Source organism: Lacerta agilis, chromosome 13, assembly GCF_009819535.1.
Source record: "Lacerta agilis isolate rLacAgi1 chromosome 13, rLacAgi1.pri, whole genome shotgun sequence".
Taxonomy (NCBI): domain Eukaryota; kingdom Metazoa; phylum Chordata; class Lepidosauria; order Squamata; family Lacertidae; genus Lacerta; species Lacerta agilis.
Window position 1 is genome coordinate 41,976,157 of NC_046324.1, and position 16,782 is coordinate 41,992,938.

Consider the following 16,782-nt stretch of genomic DNA (forward strand, 5'->3'; position numbering starts at 1 on the left):
TAAGGAATTTGTCTTAAAATGCATGTCGATGGGACAGATGGTATGTGGGTCTATTCCATAGCCAAGCCTCCAGAAGAAAACACATTCATTTGTAAACTATTCCCTCTAGCCAGGCATCCCTATGCATCTTAAGCAGGATATATTGGAGACTCCAAAAGTTCTACTCTTACATTCTGCTCCTAGTACTGTACATACCTGTAATATTATTATGTTCTATACTTAATATATATTCAGTTTGCTAGAAAATTAACTATGTTGGAACAAAAATGGTGCTACATAGCAGCTGTCCTTGCATGGCACATTACAGTATGCTTAGAAGGATTATAGGCAAAGCTTAATAATAATAATAATAATAAATTAATAAATACAACAAAATTTTGTGTTATTTTTTTAAAAAAGGGGGGGCACAGGATATCCAGGGCCCACTGCAAAAGAACAAGGAGCCAGGCTCCCTAGGTCACTCTCTCTAACAATCCCTCTGCTTCCAAGCACAAAACAGAAGTTCTGCTACAGAGCTATAACCCTTCACTGCTTGTTGCTGTATAATTCAATTGCAAATCGCATTTCTGTTTTTTACAATGGGGCATTTTTTGTATTCAAGTTCCAAAACTGAAGCGCAGATCATCTCTTAAAGGTAAAAGTAAAGGGACCCCTGACCATTAGGTCCAGTCGTGAACGACTCTGGGGTTGCAGCGCTCATCTCTCTTTACTGGCCGAGGGAGCCGGCGTACAGCTTCCAGGTCATGTGGCCAGCATGACTAAGCCGCTTCTGGCAAACCAGAGCAGCGCATGGAAACGCCGTTTACCTTCCCGCCGGAGCGGTACCTATTTATCTACTTGCAATTTTGACCTGCTTTTGAACTGCTAGGTGGGCAGGAGCAGGGACCGAGCAACGGGAGCTCACCCCGTCGTGGGGATGCGAACTGCCGACCTTCTTATCAGCAAGCCCTAGGCTCTGTGGTTTAACCCACAGCACCACCCGCGTCCCACAATCATCTTTTAGACAACTCTATTTAATAACAACAACAGTCCCGTCAGAGCTGCCCAAGTTTTCGCTGTCATTAAAAGGGTTTTTTACATTCTCATTCTTCTTTTTCCCAAGATAGCAGCGGCGTTTTAGGAAATGGCTTTCACTGTACATTACCTAACTGCCACTGGGGATTTCCCAAGAGATTGCAGCTTGGGAGAAAAGGGTTAGCCCTTTCCTCAATGTATGCAGCTACTCACACCCAACACCTCTAATGCACAGCAATTAAACTTAGGAAGAAACATTTGCACAAACGTGATTCATTTTCCCAAGTCTAAGTGACACCGTGGCAGAGCTAGCTACTCCTGCACCTGGAGTGGCGTGCGCCCAGGGCAGGGCTAGCGTCCCAGGGGGCAGAGTGAGTGTCCCAGGGGTGCGCTGCCCGTCCTAACCATCCCAGGGGGTGTGCTGCCTGCAGCGAGCATCCCGGAGGGGTCACATCCCAGGGGGTGTGCCACCCACAGCTAGCGCCCCAGGGAGTGGGGGGGGCGGTGTCACCCCCCTCGGGGATGACACCCGGGGCGGACCGCACTCACCTTGCTCCACCTCTGAGTGACCCTGACTGAGTCATGAGCAGCGGGGGAAAGGGGCAGCGGAAAGAACAGGGATGGCCCACCACGTGGTTTCAGCCCCCCTCACCACTGTCTCTGTGATGGCCTGGGAGCCAGACTCTGATGCTGAACCTGAGGGATCCCAGCCTGCACAGGATTCCCCGCCTCCAGAACCAGCTGAGCCAGGGCCAGGGCTTGAGCCTGAAGGATCCCCACCTGTGCTGGATCCCCAGGTGCAGGCATCAGCAGAGTCTGCTCTGGCTCCTGATGGGAGGGAGGACCCATTGCCTGCAGGTGCTCCACTCCCAGCCTCTTCAGAGGAAGCTGAGGCAGCCCCTGGGTCCAGTAACCCACCAGCCTCTCCTGAGCTGCAGAGGCTCAGGACAGAGAGGCGAAGAGAACTAAGTGCCTACAGGAGGAGTGCTCGCCTCCAGGCCCGGAGGAGAGGTGAGTCTCCGGAGGATCGGGGCCGCCCTAAGCATAGGGCCAGATAAAAGCCAGCCAGACCCAGCCCAAGTTGCGTGAGCAACTTAGTTGCAAGCGTATGCTCAACCTGAAACCTCGTGACTGCACCTGCCTTGGACCTTGACCTGCTCCCCGCCGGACTGACCTCCTTTGGACCCCCAGACCCAGGACTGGACTTGGACCGCGCTTCACGGACAAACCCCTGGGGCCAGCACAGTCTCCTGCCCTTCTCACCAATGGTATGGAGCTCCCTCTGGCAGCTGAGACAGGGGGAGTGGGGAGATGCACTGAGCTTACCTTCAGACCCCCTGCACCCTTGCAGAAGCAGCTCTCTCCAGGAGGCTGTTTTCTGGGAGATACTAAGCAGCATGACTGGGCCCCACTGCGGCTGAATGCCATCTGTCCAACTAGCTATAGCTGCTCAGGATACCCCCCCCCCAAACCATTGCACCTTGCTTTGGCGCTGGGAAGGATATAAGGCAAGCTTGCTGGGGTCAGCTGGTTGCATCTCTGGTGGGGGCAAACCCAAAGAAGATACCCCAGAGGAGTTTGTCCTGTCTTTCAGGTGCAACAAGAGCAACAGCTAGTATTTCGCTTACAAACACAATACATATATAAAAGTTGCATTTTCATTCTATTCGTTTTCATTCCAGATCACGCACCCCTATATATGTACCATCGTATAACGATATTAACAGCCCCTATAATTTGCTTCTGTGCAGCAAAAATAATAACCAGTGATGGATCCTGCACATTTTGAAGATCAGTTATTTTCTATATCTACCACATCAATGGCAACAAATAGCCACATTTGGAGAGGAGGTGTTATTTTTAAAATGTCTTTTTCACACTTTTGCATTTCCTGTTAAGCAAATTTACACTGGGGAGCAGACTGAATCCTGGGAAACTGTGGCTTGCCTGAATTATGATATGCTGAAACAAGCCGGCCTCAAACTCGTTTCAAAATAACGTCCAGATTAACCACAGTTTAGGAGTTGGATATAACAAAGTGTGGTTAAGTGAAAGCTTCCATTGTCTTCAGAATAATACTGAGAGGGAAACTCAAGGCTTGTAACTCGTAGAAATCTAAACGATGGTTTAGCGTTATGTCCAAACCAAGGCAGGCATTAATTTTGTGAACCTGCTGCCTGCAACACATGAACCCTACCACTGAGCTAAAGACTTTCTCCTTGGTATCCAACTTGCCATTACTAACCAAAGCAAATGTTTTTGGTCCCTCACATTGAATTCATGTGGAATTCCAATTTGATGGTTGCACTTAAGCTAGACGAAATGCCAGTGCAATCATATATTGTCGGGATGAGAGTGTCCGTAATTCTCTCTGCTGGTTGAGTATTACACAGTTGGGAGCTGGGTGCAGCCCAGGCGCTGCTGCTTGCTACAAAAACTGTCCCTGGACACTTCCCCCCCCCCCAACATTGGCGCAGGCCTAGTTAAATTCAGTGCAAGAACATATTGCCAAGATGGGAGTGTCGGCAATTCTCTCTACGATATTCTCCTTGTGTATAAATAGAAGGGGGGGAAAAACCCAGTTCATTAGTTAAGCAGGACATTTGAGCAGGGTCTCAAATTGAGCATCTAATCCATGAAAGGGTAACCTAAGTCGCTATTGTCACCTTTTGAATCCTATATAAGTTAGGTGGACAACTCCAAGCCAAAGGTACAATTTTGCCTGATATTGATTCGGCTCTTTCCCCCCCTCCCACCTCTTCCCTGCTCGGGGAAACCATAAAGTTGAGCAAGCCCGTGAAGAGATTAAAGGGCAGAGACACCTGTTCCTGGCCAACTACATTGTAAGTATACAGATTTGTCTTGTCTCTAAGACTGAGCTATTATCTGTTTACCTGTGAACTGTTTCCCTGCCTGGAAAAGCCATGAAAGGGACTAAGGGAGCAAAACATCTCTTGAGTAGTAAGCATAGTGCTTCTTCTCTAAGATGGACCTGTTATCTATCTATCGGCTACCCTTTTTTAACCTGTTATTGTCCACAATACTAGGATGAGTAACCATTTTTAGTGGAAAATATTCCACCCTTTCCATTTTTAGCCGGGGTGCTTATTTCTCTCTCTCTCTCTCATCTCCGTCTCTCATATCTGTGCATCTCAAAATACAATGCTGTTTTGCGCAAAAATACGTAAGATGCATCAAATATGGAAGCAGGCCTGAGTCAATGATGGGGCCAATGATTTTGACGCTCGGTATGAGGAGAAGGTTTATCCAAACATGGGACTCAGACTGGTAAAGAAAAAGCAAGTTATATGCGTTGTATATGTGATATAACGTTGTGCCACTAGATGGTGATACAGAGCCCTGTTTTTCTCTATCTGTTTTCCCTGTTTAAATTTACAACGCTTTAAACTGAAACGCTCCTTTGATGTTTTCTGGATCCAGCCATGGTTATGCTGATTGTGTAGACAATTTTAAAGATACATATTAATAGGTTTTGTCTTAAAAGCCTAATGCAATGCCACTTGCTTTTTCTTCTCGCGTATATCTTTTGTTCCCTGAGTGAAAGGATGAGCTCGCTTGCCTTGTTATAGCACTTTGCTTTTTTTTGTCTTTTGGGACAGATTAATATGAGCATCAGCGACATCATCAGCCCTTCTGATATTGCTGCTGCAATCAGAGACTGTCAAGGTAAAATTGTCTGTGTAAATAATCTAAGAGCTTCATCTGAAACACATTTGTACCACCCTACCAGTCATGGCTTACCCGCAAAGAATCCTGGGAACTGTAGTTTCCCTCTCACAGAGCTACAATTCCTAGCACCCTTAGCAAACCACAGCTCCCAGGATTCTGTGGGTGAAGTGATAGGCTTTCAATGTACGGAAAGAATGTGACCCAAAGGTCCATTAGTCCAGGAATGGGGAATCTATGGCTCTCCAGATATTGTTGCACTATAGCTCCCATAATTCCTAACTTCTTGTCCATAGTGGCTGGGGTTGATTAGGGTTTGATTCCAACAACTTCTGGACAGCCACACAGGCAGGCACGGTCCAGGAGGTTTTGCCACTGTAGGCAAAACGCCCTGCTGCCCTCTCCCGCCCCCCCGCCCAGCATTGTCCCCCCACAAATCCAGGCACCCTCCATGCCCCCAACATTGCATCTGCACTGCCGCCCGTCCTGCCACTGCAACTACAGCCTTGCCTATGGCAGACCCTCCAAGTGTCCCTGTTTTCCCGGGACAGTCCCAGGTTTACAGAATCCGTCCCGGTTTCTGATTTGACCCTGGAATATCCCGCGTTTTCCTAAGGGCACCCCTATTTTCATCGGGGAAATGTTGAAGAGCATGGAGTTACATGACCCCCCGAGCCAAGGAGATAAGTAACCGTACAACCTTTAGAAGGCATCTGAAGGCAGCCCTGTATAGGGAAGTTTTTTTAATGTTTAGTATTTTATTATGCTTTTATATATGTTGGAAGCTGCCCAGAGTGGCTGTGGCAAACCAATCAACTCAACTCGTTTTTATTTCGGCTTTAAGCCCATATACATAACAACCAAAAACAGAAACAGAACGACACAGTCTGGTTTACAGTTACTAACAATAAAATAGATTTAAAAATGGCAACCCAGTCAGATGGGCAAATTATTATTATTATTATTATTATTATTATTATTATTATTATTACCACCATCATCACAATCATCCCTATTTTCATCAGAGAAATGTTGCCGGGTATGCCACGGCTGCCTCCAGGCTGCTGCCACGACACAGTGGAAGTGGTGAGGACGCAGTGTTGGGGTGAGGGCAAGGTTTCTGTGGCGGCAGCAGAGGTGGCTTGAGCAGAGCCACAGCAAGGCTGGCAGCGGTGCAACAGTGGCGGTGGGGTGGTGGTGGGGGCAGAGGTCAGATGTGCCCCTGAGGCAAATTCTTTCACCTCACCTCATGGCCACAGGTTCTCAGTCACTGACCAAGCCCAAGATGCTGCCTTCAACGGTATTATATTGTATTTCCATTGTAGACTGAAGATCTTCAAGAGGTTAAGAGCTCAAGGTAGTAGTTAGCCCAGGGGTCAGCAAACTGTTTTCAGCAGGGGGCCGGTCCACTGTCCCTCAGACCTTGTGGGGGGCCGGACTATATTTTGAAGGGGAAAAAATGAACGAATTCCTATGCCCCACAAATAACCCAGAGATACATTTTAAATAAAAGCACACATTCTTCTCATGTAAAAACACGCTGATTCGCGGACTGTCTGTGGACCGGATTTAGAAGGCGATTGGGCCGCATCCGGCCCCTGGGCCTTAGTTTGGGGACCCCTGAGTTTAGCCTGATTCCTCCAGGACATTGACAAGCAGGAAATCCCCTACCTATAGCTTGCTCCCAGCCCTAGACAACAGAATAAGCAGGAGGGCATCCAAACACAGCAGTAAATGAAGTATAATACACATTGCCATCTAGAGGAAGGCCTCCAAGAGACCTTGAAGTTCAGAGTCTTAAATTACCTAACTACACCAGTGTTCTGAATACACAGGTTCCAATTCAGTTATCTTATCTATGTCTCATTGTTGTATTTGATCTGTGTCTCATTGGTAAGATCATTTTGTGCGCCACTTTCTTTATTTTTCTCACTAAACAGCCCGTAGATTTTTCTAAGTTAAATAAATCCCGGGCGTCTTTTCCCTGCAGCTGCTATTTTGAAGGGTGCAATCACACATTTAGTGTATGGTTTGGTTTGGTTGCCAAACTCCTTTTTTTCTGCATTAAAAACCCTTGGGCTCTAAAGCCTATCTTTATAGGGAATCAAATGTGTCAGTTTCAGCTCATGCAATCGGCTAATGTGAACGAGGTGCTAGCCAAAATATTATTAAATATAGTAGAGAGGGTCTAAGTGGTTGGATCCAGAGTATGGCTAACACTTCTTTGCAAGAGGGGTGGTGGTGGTCCCTGGTGCCTTGAAAGAGGCAGGGTTGCAGCCACTCTTAAAGCATGGGTAGGCAAACTAAGGCCCGGGGGTCAGATCCGGCCCAATCGCCTTCTCCATTCGGCCCACAGATGGTCTGGGAATCAGCATGTTTGAGGTTTGGTGTTTTGGGTTTTGGGTTTTTTTTTAATAGTGAAGCGGTATATAAATTTTATGCAACAATCAAATAAATAAACCATGCCAGAGACAGAAATGCATTAAGTCTGATCCACTCGGGAACAGATCCCTCGCAAAGATAACGCAGTGAGAAGCAGGCATGTGTGAAAGAAATCTTAAAATGCCGCTTGTAAGCGCACACATGCACAGAACCCATAAGAGGATCTGAGCAACTTTTGGGGACAGGATGCATAGGAACAAAAGAAGTGACCGTCTTCATCTGTATTCCAAGCTCCTAGGTAACAACAGCTTCCCTTTTTTTGTCTTAGCTCCAGATAGTTTCAACTACAAAAAATTCTTTCAGATAAGTGGCATGTCCAAAAAGAGCAGCAGCCAACTGAAGGATCTCTTCCGCATCCTAGACAATGATCAAAGCGGCTACATTGAAGAAGATGAACTCAAGTGAGGCTCCACCTCCCCTTTTGCTCCCTTTCTCTGTCTTTTGAAGTTGCCTAGACATCTCTCTTCCTTTCGTGTTTCTCTCATTTCTTTGGTGCGTCCTCGGCATGAATATAAAATAGGAACGAACCATATTTAACAGACACCCTGTGCACTCTTTCTGGGCACTATACCTATAAAGCACATAATTCTTCTCCCTCGAAGAATTACAGGCACTGTGGTTTGTTATGGGTTGCTGGGAACTGTAACACGGGAAGGGTAATGTACAGTGCCCAGAATTCTTTGAGGGAAAGAATGTGTTTCAAAGACAGCGTCTACACAGCCTAAGCCCAGCAGCAGAACAAGATGATAGAGTATCTGGGGCGGTACATGTGCCCTGCGCCCAGGGGCAGGGCCAGCCGGGGCAAGACGCTCCGCGGGGCCTCCGAGGAGTCTGCCTGCCTGAGGGGGAGGCGGCGGACAAACCGTTTGGGGCAGCACGGAGCCTGTGGGTGCCCAAGCCACCACGTCACTCCCAGCAGAGACGTGTGGCTCGGGTGCGCTGCAGGCCCCGCGGTGAGTGCCGCCCGCCATTTTGTCACCCTCCTCAGTGGTGACACCTGGGGCGTAATGCCCCCACTGCACACACACCCTTCCTCCACCCCTGCCTGAGCCCCACTGGACACAGCAGGGTTTATTTTTGAATAAACATGCAAATTATTGAACCGCTCAGAATGATTTCCTGGGGGAATCTGCTAGTAGTCCCTTCTACCGTAAAACCTAATCAGCTTGATTTAAAATTGCACTCCTATTGAGAGAAATTTTTAAAATGTGGGAGGCAAAAAATGCCTATTCATCTGCATCCCACCTTATTATTATTTTTTAAACTCGGGGATGAGGAATCTGTGGCCCTAGGTTGCTGAAATTCAGTCACCATCAGAGCTGTCTGCTGGCCACATTGGCTCAGGCTGATGGGAGTGGAGTCCTTGAAGACTAGGTAAAGGTAAAGGGACCCCTGACCATTAGGTCCAGTCGTGTCCGACTCTGGGGTTGTGGCACTCATCTTGTGTTACTGGCCGAGGGAGCCAGCGTACAGCTTCCGGGTCATGTGACCAGCATGACTAAGCCGCTTCTGGCAAACCAGAGCAGCACACGGAAATGCCATTTACCTTCCTGCCGGAGTGGTACCTATTTATCTACTTGCACTTTGACGTGCTTTCGAACTGCTAGGTGGGCAGGAGCTGGGACCGAGCAATGGGAGCTCACCCCGTCGTGGGGATTCAAACCGCCAACCTTCTGATCAGCAAGCTCTAGGCTCTGTGGTTTAACCCATAGCGCCACCCGCATCCTGCCTCGAAGACTACAGGTTCTCAATTTCTGCTTTAGTTCCTTGCTCCTCCGACCAGTCTCCATTTGGTAGACTTGGTGCCCACTTTTCCCTTCTCTCCAACACCACCGTCTGTCAGGGAGAAGAAAATCTCCTAGGTAAACGGGATTAGACAAATTAGTACAGGATAAAGCTATTGATGCCGCCTTGTTCCAGTGAATATATTACCTCCAGTTAGTGCCATAGGAAGTGAACTTCTGAATACCATGCGCTGAGGATCAAAAGCAGGAGAGCGCTTTAGTGCCCAGGCCTGAGATTGTCTCAGTAGGATCAAGTAGGATTTGTAGCATCGTCTTGTCCCCTGTCCTCAAATGCCTCCAGCTCATGGTCTGATTCAGAAAGCTCAGGGGGACCACGATTCAAACAGCAGGAAAGGAGCCAGGTGGGTGTGGTTTTCCTCCCGAGTTCTTGCACACTTGCCTGTTCATGCTTAGAGCTCTTGAGAGCCAGTGTGGTGTAGTGGTTAAGAGCGGTAGACTCGTAATCTGGGGAACCGGGTTCGCTTCCCCGCTCCTCCACATGCAGCTGGTGGGTGACCTTGGGCTAGTCACACTTCTCTGAAGTCTCTCAGCCCCACTCACCTCAGAGTGTTTGTTGTGTCGGAGGAAGGGAAAGGAGAATGTTAGCCACTTCGAGACTCCTTCGGGTAGTGATAAAGCGGGACATCAAATCCAAACTCTTCTTCTTCCTCCTCCTCTTCTTCTTCTTCTTCTTCTTGAGCCATGGGTTGGCCGTACATTGAAAGCACTCTAGTGGCACTTTAAACAGCCTTGGCTTTCCTCAAAGAGGACCAGGGCCCTGCGGGATTTGGCATCTTTCCGTAGGGCCTGCAAGATGGAGCTGTTCCACCTGGCCTTTGGGTTGGTTTCTGTTTGATATTTATGCTTCATTCTTTTATTGGTGGGTTATTTGAAAATGAGACTGCAGTTTTAATATTGAATTTTTAAACTTGTATTTTAATCTGTTATTTTAAATTGATTGTGTTTTTGTTTTTGCTGTGATTTTAATCAGTGTTAGCCGCCCTGAGCCCGGTTTTTTGGCTGGGAAGGGCGGGGTATAAATAAAAATTTATTATTATTATTATTATTATTATTATTATTATTATTATTATTATTGAACTCTGGGAGCTGTAGTTTGTTAATGGCACTAAGAGTTGCTATGAGACCCTCACAGAGTTACTATTCCTAGAGTGGTTTAACAGTAAATCCCTTCTCACAAGGAACTCTGGGAAATTGTAGCTCAATTCGGGGAATAGGGGTCGCTTAACAACTCTCAGCACCCTTAACAAACCACAGCTCCCACAATTCTTTGGGGACTTAATTCTACTTAAAGTGTTGTCACAGTGCTTTGAAGTTTAAATGTGTGGTGTGAACGTGGTCTTAGTGTTACATGCAAACTAGGTCAGCGTCACTCAGGACTCCTCTTCGGGCAGCTGTACATTCAAGGGCATTCAGTTGTGTGCGCTTTATTCTTTCACTTACTAGGTTTTTCCTCCAGAGGTTTGATAGTGGAGCCCGAGTGTTAACAGCTACAGAAACCAAAACCCTTTTGGCAGCGGGAGACCACGATGGAGATGGGAAGATTGGGGCTGAAGGTACGAATGTGGCTGATACTGAATGGTCCAGCATAGGTTATTCCTGTCACCTGTATCCACTGTTTCTGTCGCCTTCTCTTTCTCCTAGAAAGTGGCTGACTGGCACCCTCTGTGAGATTAGTACTAAGCACAAATGCCCCAACAACCAAATATATGGGCCGGCCTGCATCTCTCCATGAGGGCAGGCTCTTTCACCAACTGGTGATTCCGTTCTGCAAGTATTATCCTAGAAACTGGTTCCCTGAGGTGGGGGGGGGGGAATCTGACTTAACAGAATTTTTCATATTCTGCCCACTCTCACAGTGAACCAGGACAAAGAGCCACGACCAACCGGATATGTGGCTCTTAAATTCCAGGGAAATAGCTCTGCCCCATAGTCTCCCTCCCTCAGCCACCCATGCAGTGATTGGACTTAGAAAAGGTTCCATTTATGCAAATGAAACTTTTATTTCCTAAGCCAGCCTAATTGCTGCATTTTCAACATGGACAGCTGGGGAGGGGAGGGTTAACCATCTCCTTGTCCAGGTAAACAACACTTCAACAGAGGCTCTTATGTGTGGGTAAGAAAGCAGAGCTTTAATCAAGGTTTACAATGGTACAGGTACAGGTGCCTAAGGTGAGGCCATAGAGTTCAAGAACAGCATCAGGCACCTGAGGGCAGGTGAAACCTATGAGGGGTGTGGGGTCTGCTGTCAACAGCAGGGAAGTCACCATCTCCCTCGCTAACGTATCTTGTTCTTTAACTACATGAGAGATTGCAGTGTAGACAAGCAACTGTCTGAATTATACAAGTCAGCTTTGCAAATGACTTTCCTCCCCCCCCTCCTTTTGGTGCAGAATTCCAGGAAATGGTGCTCTCCTAAGGCATTGAAAATGACCACACATGTCAGGAGAACAGATGCATCTATAGGAGACGATCCTTCAGAAGCTTGTAAACCCATGAACCCATTGCTAATTTTCTTTTTCTCTTGACTGTGTGTCAATGGTTTATAGATTTAATGAGGTATTGCTACACTAGTTAATAAAGGCGATGTCGTGCTAGTGTAGACCTTGGTCATTGTCTCATCAGTCACTGAACGGAAAATTATCTATATTTTCATGCTCTTTTGCCCTAGCCTATCCTTCTGACCTTGAGATGGGGGGCGTATGGTATTGCTGAACTACAACTCCCATCAGCCCTGACCATTGATCCTGCTGGCTGGGACTGGTAGAAAGTGGGGTACAACAACATCTGGAGGTCATGGGTTCCCCATTCCTGTCCCAAACAATATCCCAGAATGTATAGTGGATATATTATGGTGAGTGTGATTTTCGATAGCCAGGCTCAAATCTCAAAATCTATTTTGAAAAGCTCATTGTCTTAGCAAAGGATGTTCCACAAAGTGGGCTTTGTTGGGGACCAATGCTGTAAAATTAAAGAGCCATTCCAGCAACAATTCATGTTTTTGCAGTCACTCTTCATGTCATCATACACATTTAGATCAGTCCCTATTTCTGGCCCACGTTTCTGGTGAATTACAGTCCTTGTTTTGGTCTCTTATGAATGCCCTGTTTAAATTTTGAATGGTTGCCATTCTTCAGTATGTAATTTCCTCCCCAGGGTCCCTAGACGTCAAGTAAGAAATTGCTGGGTGTAGCCCATGCCCACTCATTTAATTGCATACACATGAACAATTATGGCAGAATGCTGTGCACAGGCTTTTCTCTTGTAAAATGTAGCTGCTAAGCTAACTGTTGGCCACACATTGTAGGTAGGTATGGGGGAAAGATTTCATTCAGTTCACATTTAAATGTGACTCTATCAAATTTGCACTTTTCAAAGCAATATGAGACCCCCAAACACAGTCATCCTTTGAAATTCGCATTCATCCAATTTTTGCGATGCAGTTCTCCAACCAAATGTTTACAAAAATGCATATACGTGGTTTAATAATAATAATAATAATAATTTATTTATACCCCGCCCATCTGGCTGGGTTTCCCCAGCCTCTCTGGACGGCTTCCAACAAGATATTAAAATTTAAAACTTCCCTAAACAGAGCTGCCTTCAGATGTCTTCTAAAAGTCAGATACTGTAATTGTTTATTTCTTTGACATCTGATGGGAGGGCGTTCCACAGGGCAGGCACCACTACCGAGAAGGCCCTCACGGTGAGGGAACTGCCAGAAGGCCCTCGGTGCTGGACCTCAGTGTCTGGGCTGAACGATGGGAGTGGTTGCAATGTGCAGAAAAATAAAGATATTGGTGAAAATACAATACAAAAATGCACTGTATTAGGAGAAACTGCATATAAAATAACATATAAAAATGTGTTTATCAGGACAAATTTGCACCAAAATGCTTAAGAATTTGCATGAGGATTCCCCCCACCCCAATTGCTGCATTTAAGATTGGAAAAATTGGAAACTTAGAGAGCTGAAGTATTCTATTCCCCATTGTAGGACATGTTACTTGCACGAAGGGCGATGCCCAGCAGAGCATGCCACTTTCCCCATCCCTGGTGTCGTGTACCTGGTCTAGCCAATCCCTGGTGTCCACAGGCTGAGCTCTGAAGAGGAGACCCCCCCCACACACACACACAAACAAGCAACTGCTAATGCACAGGCTTGCTTATGACTGGGCTCCCTGATTGCACTGACATCCTAATTGTATGGAGCCCCTGAGTGAGAGCAGCTGCTCACATATAAGGCGTCTCTTCAGATATCTATGCTCAACAGGCAGATATCAGAGGCCACGGCTAATCTGGCCATGCAACGTGAGAGCTAGCAGTCCAGTCCCACTGCCCAGTCATCATGTGATAATGCTTCACATAAATAACCCTCCTTCATATGTTACTTATTTCAAATAGATCCTTAACTGAATTTGGATCCGGGTTGGGGGCGGTGATGCAGCTTTTTCCTCCTGCGCCATTTTCCTATGAGAAACAGCTGCCTCTGGTCCAACTACTATTTGCCACTGAAGGTGCTATTTGCAGTATAGATATCATCACCATGGGGCAACGGCGATCTTTGGGGTGCTATTCCACCAGGAAAGCGGCACAGGGTGAAAGGTTTTAACCCTTCTCTGTAGCAGACAGTGTGCTTAGAACCGGGCACACCATTTTATTAACGGAAAGCAATCATGGTCCCATGCTCTGAAGAATTAGGGCTGTGGCACAAATTCTTCAGACCATGGGACCATGATTGCTTTCCGTTAATAAAATGGTGTGCCCAGTCCTAAGCACACTGTCTGCTACTGAAAAACATACAGTTTGACCCTAGGATGTACTATTTCTATTGGATGGTCTACATCACATTATGTCTTGTATCTGCCATTGCTCTTTCCACCACTTGCTTTGGTGATGTTGCTAGGGCTCCTGTTTTAAAGAAACCTAGCTGTCCCCTCTCAGAACTAAAAAAAACTCAAGAGTTTCCTGGGGAAAGAGATAACAATTTAAGTAGTTTATGACTATAGCATGGATATATCTGAGGGGCTTCCTGTTTTTTGTGTGTGCGTCCCCCACTCTTTTCCAGTCTCTGCTGCAGGACAGGAGAAGAGGCATTGCTATTTAGTTTCCTGTTTGATCACCAGCAACAATTGCTAGTTTCTTCAAAATAACAGTGGCAGTGTTGAATATGCTTAAAAAAAATGCTTAATAACATTTGACTGTGTATACACTATACCTTTAACAGAGTTACAATTCCCAGCAACCCTAAACGAAAGACAGTGTACAGAATTCTTGGAGGGAAAGGATGTGCTTGCAATGTGTTCGCATGGCCTTCAGATTTTACCCTTACTGCTCCACTTCCTGTTCTCCATTACCACGACTGCTCTGACCAACATCTGCAGGTCCCCTAAATCATATCAGCCTGTTCTTGGTCATAGGAATGTTGTGAGTCTTAACAGTTTAGAATGTAGAATGCTAACTCCTGAACCAAAAGGGTAAATATAATATTCCGCCCTCTTGCTTAAGGAAGTTGGAGTTCTTTGTAAGAAGACTTTGCTGGACTGAGTGCAGGATTACTAAATTTCTGAAACATTTGCATAGGCATCTTTGCCAGGCCAGCAAATCCCTGACACACCCTCCACTGTTAGACCACTGTTTTGATTTTTCTACTGGTGGTGCCGCTTTTATGACTCAACAAGTTGTCTTGTTGTTTGAACCAAAATGAAAAGATGTGTTCTTATGTGACATTAAAATGTGTTTTGAGTCTCCCTTATGCTTCTTTGTGTGGCAAATAAAACAGAAGAGAAATGGCATATACAATGCCACACACACTGGTTTTAGATTTGCGTTAGGAATGGATTAAAACAAAGACATTACAGTCTTTCCAAGGTAGTAGAAACCGTGGTGGGAAACAATAAAAGCTTTTGGTGTGCTCTTCACATTTAGAATTAAAGGCATTTTGTCAACTAACTGGTGCAATTAACTGATTAACATCTTGTTTCATTTGCATTTCTGTAACTGAAGGTAGAATCTGATGGTGTGTAGGCTTAAATTCGCCTATCCGTTCACATTAAAAATGCATCCGGAAGTCAGTTCTTTCTTGAATTAAAAAATGTTCACCAAATTTAGGGGGAAACTGATGACCTGGAGACGCCAGCTTACAAGGGTGATGGGGGCAGGGGGGCCAAGGTTGTGCACAGAAAGTCAGGAGGAGATGGGAGCAGAGCCAAACACAGTGGCCACGTGGCTCTAATGGTCAGTGGCCACTCCTTTGCCTCCTCCTGGCAACACCACCGATGAGAGGCTGCTTTGACCCACCTTCCTCTCCACGGCAGGAGGAGCAGCCTCCGTGTTTTTGGGAAGAAGAAGAAGAAGAAGAGTTTGGATTTGATATCCCGCTTTTTACTACCCGAAGGAGTCTCAAAGCGGCTTACATTCTCCTTTCCCTTCCTCCCCCACAACAAACACTCTGTGAGGTGAGTGGGGCTGAGAGACTTCAGAGAAGTGTGACTAGCCCAAGGTCACCCAGCAGCTGCATGTGGAGGAGTGCAGACACGAACCCGGTTCCCCAGATTACGAGTCTGCTGCTCTTAACCACTACACCAAACTGGGACATTGGAGGTCCCAGCTCCCACCCCAAAAATATGGGGGGGGCAAAAGCTGGCACACCCCTGCCTGGAGAAGAGTTCCATATCAAAAAATCTCTGAAACTCCCCTAGGAAAATCTCCTTTACAGCATGCAGCGAAGATTATCTGAAGAACCTTATTTATTATCTAACATTCAAGGCCATCCCTGTCTCAGAAGAACAAGATCAAAGATTCAACAGGATCCCCAGTCAAATGTACAGGCAAACCTGATGCATGTTTATTCAGAAGTAAGGCCCACTGCGTTCAATGGGACTTACTCCCAGGTGAATGGGCATAGCACTGTGGGCCTACCAAACCCAATGGGACTTATTTTGGAAAAGACATGTATAGGATTATGCTGCGATAAGTTTCTCTTACACATTTTACATGGACATACACATCACTGCTATAATTGCCACAATTGCTTTGGGTTTGTTCAACAGAGAAGCATTGCTGCCAGTTTTACATATAAACAAAAGGATGATGCTTGAATTATGGGGATCTAGACTCAGGCCCAGTGCAAAATAGTTTGAAGACCAAGGGAGGAGATTTCAGGACTTGATTCTCATTTCTCTAGAGCTGTACCAACTCCAGGTTTTAGGAGTTCTTTGGTCAAGGTACCCTCCTGTAATGTAAGGCCCAGTTAAGGCAACATAGAATATATCTTTGTCCTCTTCTGTGTGACAGCCCTCAAGGTGTTTGAGGAGGGCTGTCATGCCAGTTTATGCAGATGGCTGCTAATCTATTCCTTGTACTTCTCTTAACTCATAATCCTCTTAGTAGAGAATGGTGAAGAAATTTGGTTCCGTTTGCATTTAAAACTAATGTTGTCAAATTCACACTTTCCAAAACAATATGAGAACCAAACCACTTCAGAATTCACACAAATCCAATTTTTGTGATGCAGATCTCTAACCAAACAACGATGAATCTTTGAGTGGGGAATGTGCATAGAAATGAATATACTAGTGAAAATAACATACAGAAATGCATTATGTTAGGAAAAATTGCACACACAAAAATGTGTGCGTTGGTTAAAATAGCATACAAACGTGTTTATTATGAAGAAATTCACCCAAAAATTGTTTTCATGAAGATTTTTTTAAAAATCAAAAATCGTGAATTGCTGCAGAAATGTGAAGAACTGAATTTAAGATTGTGGAAAATGAGAAACTGGGTATTGAAACTGACAGATCCTTCCATCCCTACCTTTTGGTATATGAATATA

The 16,782-nt window shown here is 45.8% G+C and overlaps 1 protein-coding gene across 1 annotated transcript; it reads left to right on the plus strand.

Annotated features, from left to right (window-relative positions):
* Positions 1-2,258: 2,258 nt before the first annotated feature.
* Positions 2,259-11,923, plus strand: LOC117056721 (parvalbumin, thymic CPV3). Its single transcript, XM_033167320.1, has 5 exons — positions 2,259-2,282; positions 4,635-4,701; positions 7,412-7,544; positions 10,392-10,501; positions 11,339-11,923. Exons 1-5 carry the CDS (start codon positions 2,280-2,282, stop codon positions 11,362-11,364), a joined length of 339 nt encoding a protein of 112 aa, XP_033023211.1. The 5' UTR covers positions 2,259-2,279; the 3' UTR covers positions 11,365-11,923.
* Positions 11,924-16,782: the final 4,859 nt, after the last annotated feature.

What these genes read in the sequence shown, in the direction of transcription:
- LOC117056721 (XM_033167320.1), top strand. An exon ending in ATTGAAGAAGATGAACTCAA is followed by an intron (nt 7,545 to 10,391) that starts GTGAGGCTCCAC and finishes TTCACTTACTAG; the next exon opens with GTTTTTCCTCCAGAGGTTTG. An exon ending in TGGGAAGATTGGGGCTGAAG is followed by an intron (nt 10,502 to 11,338) that starts GTACGAATGTGG and finishes CTTTTGGTGCAG; the next exon opens with AATTCCAGGAAATGGTGCTC.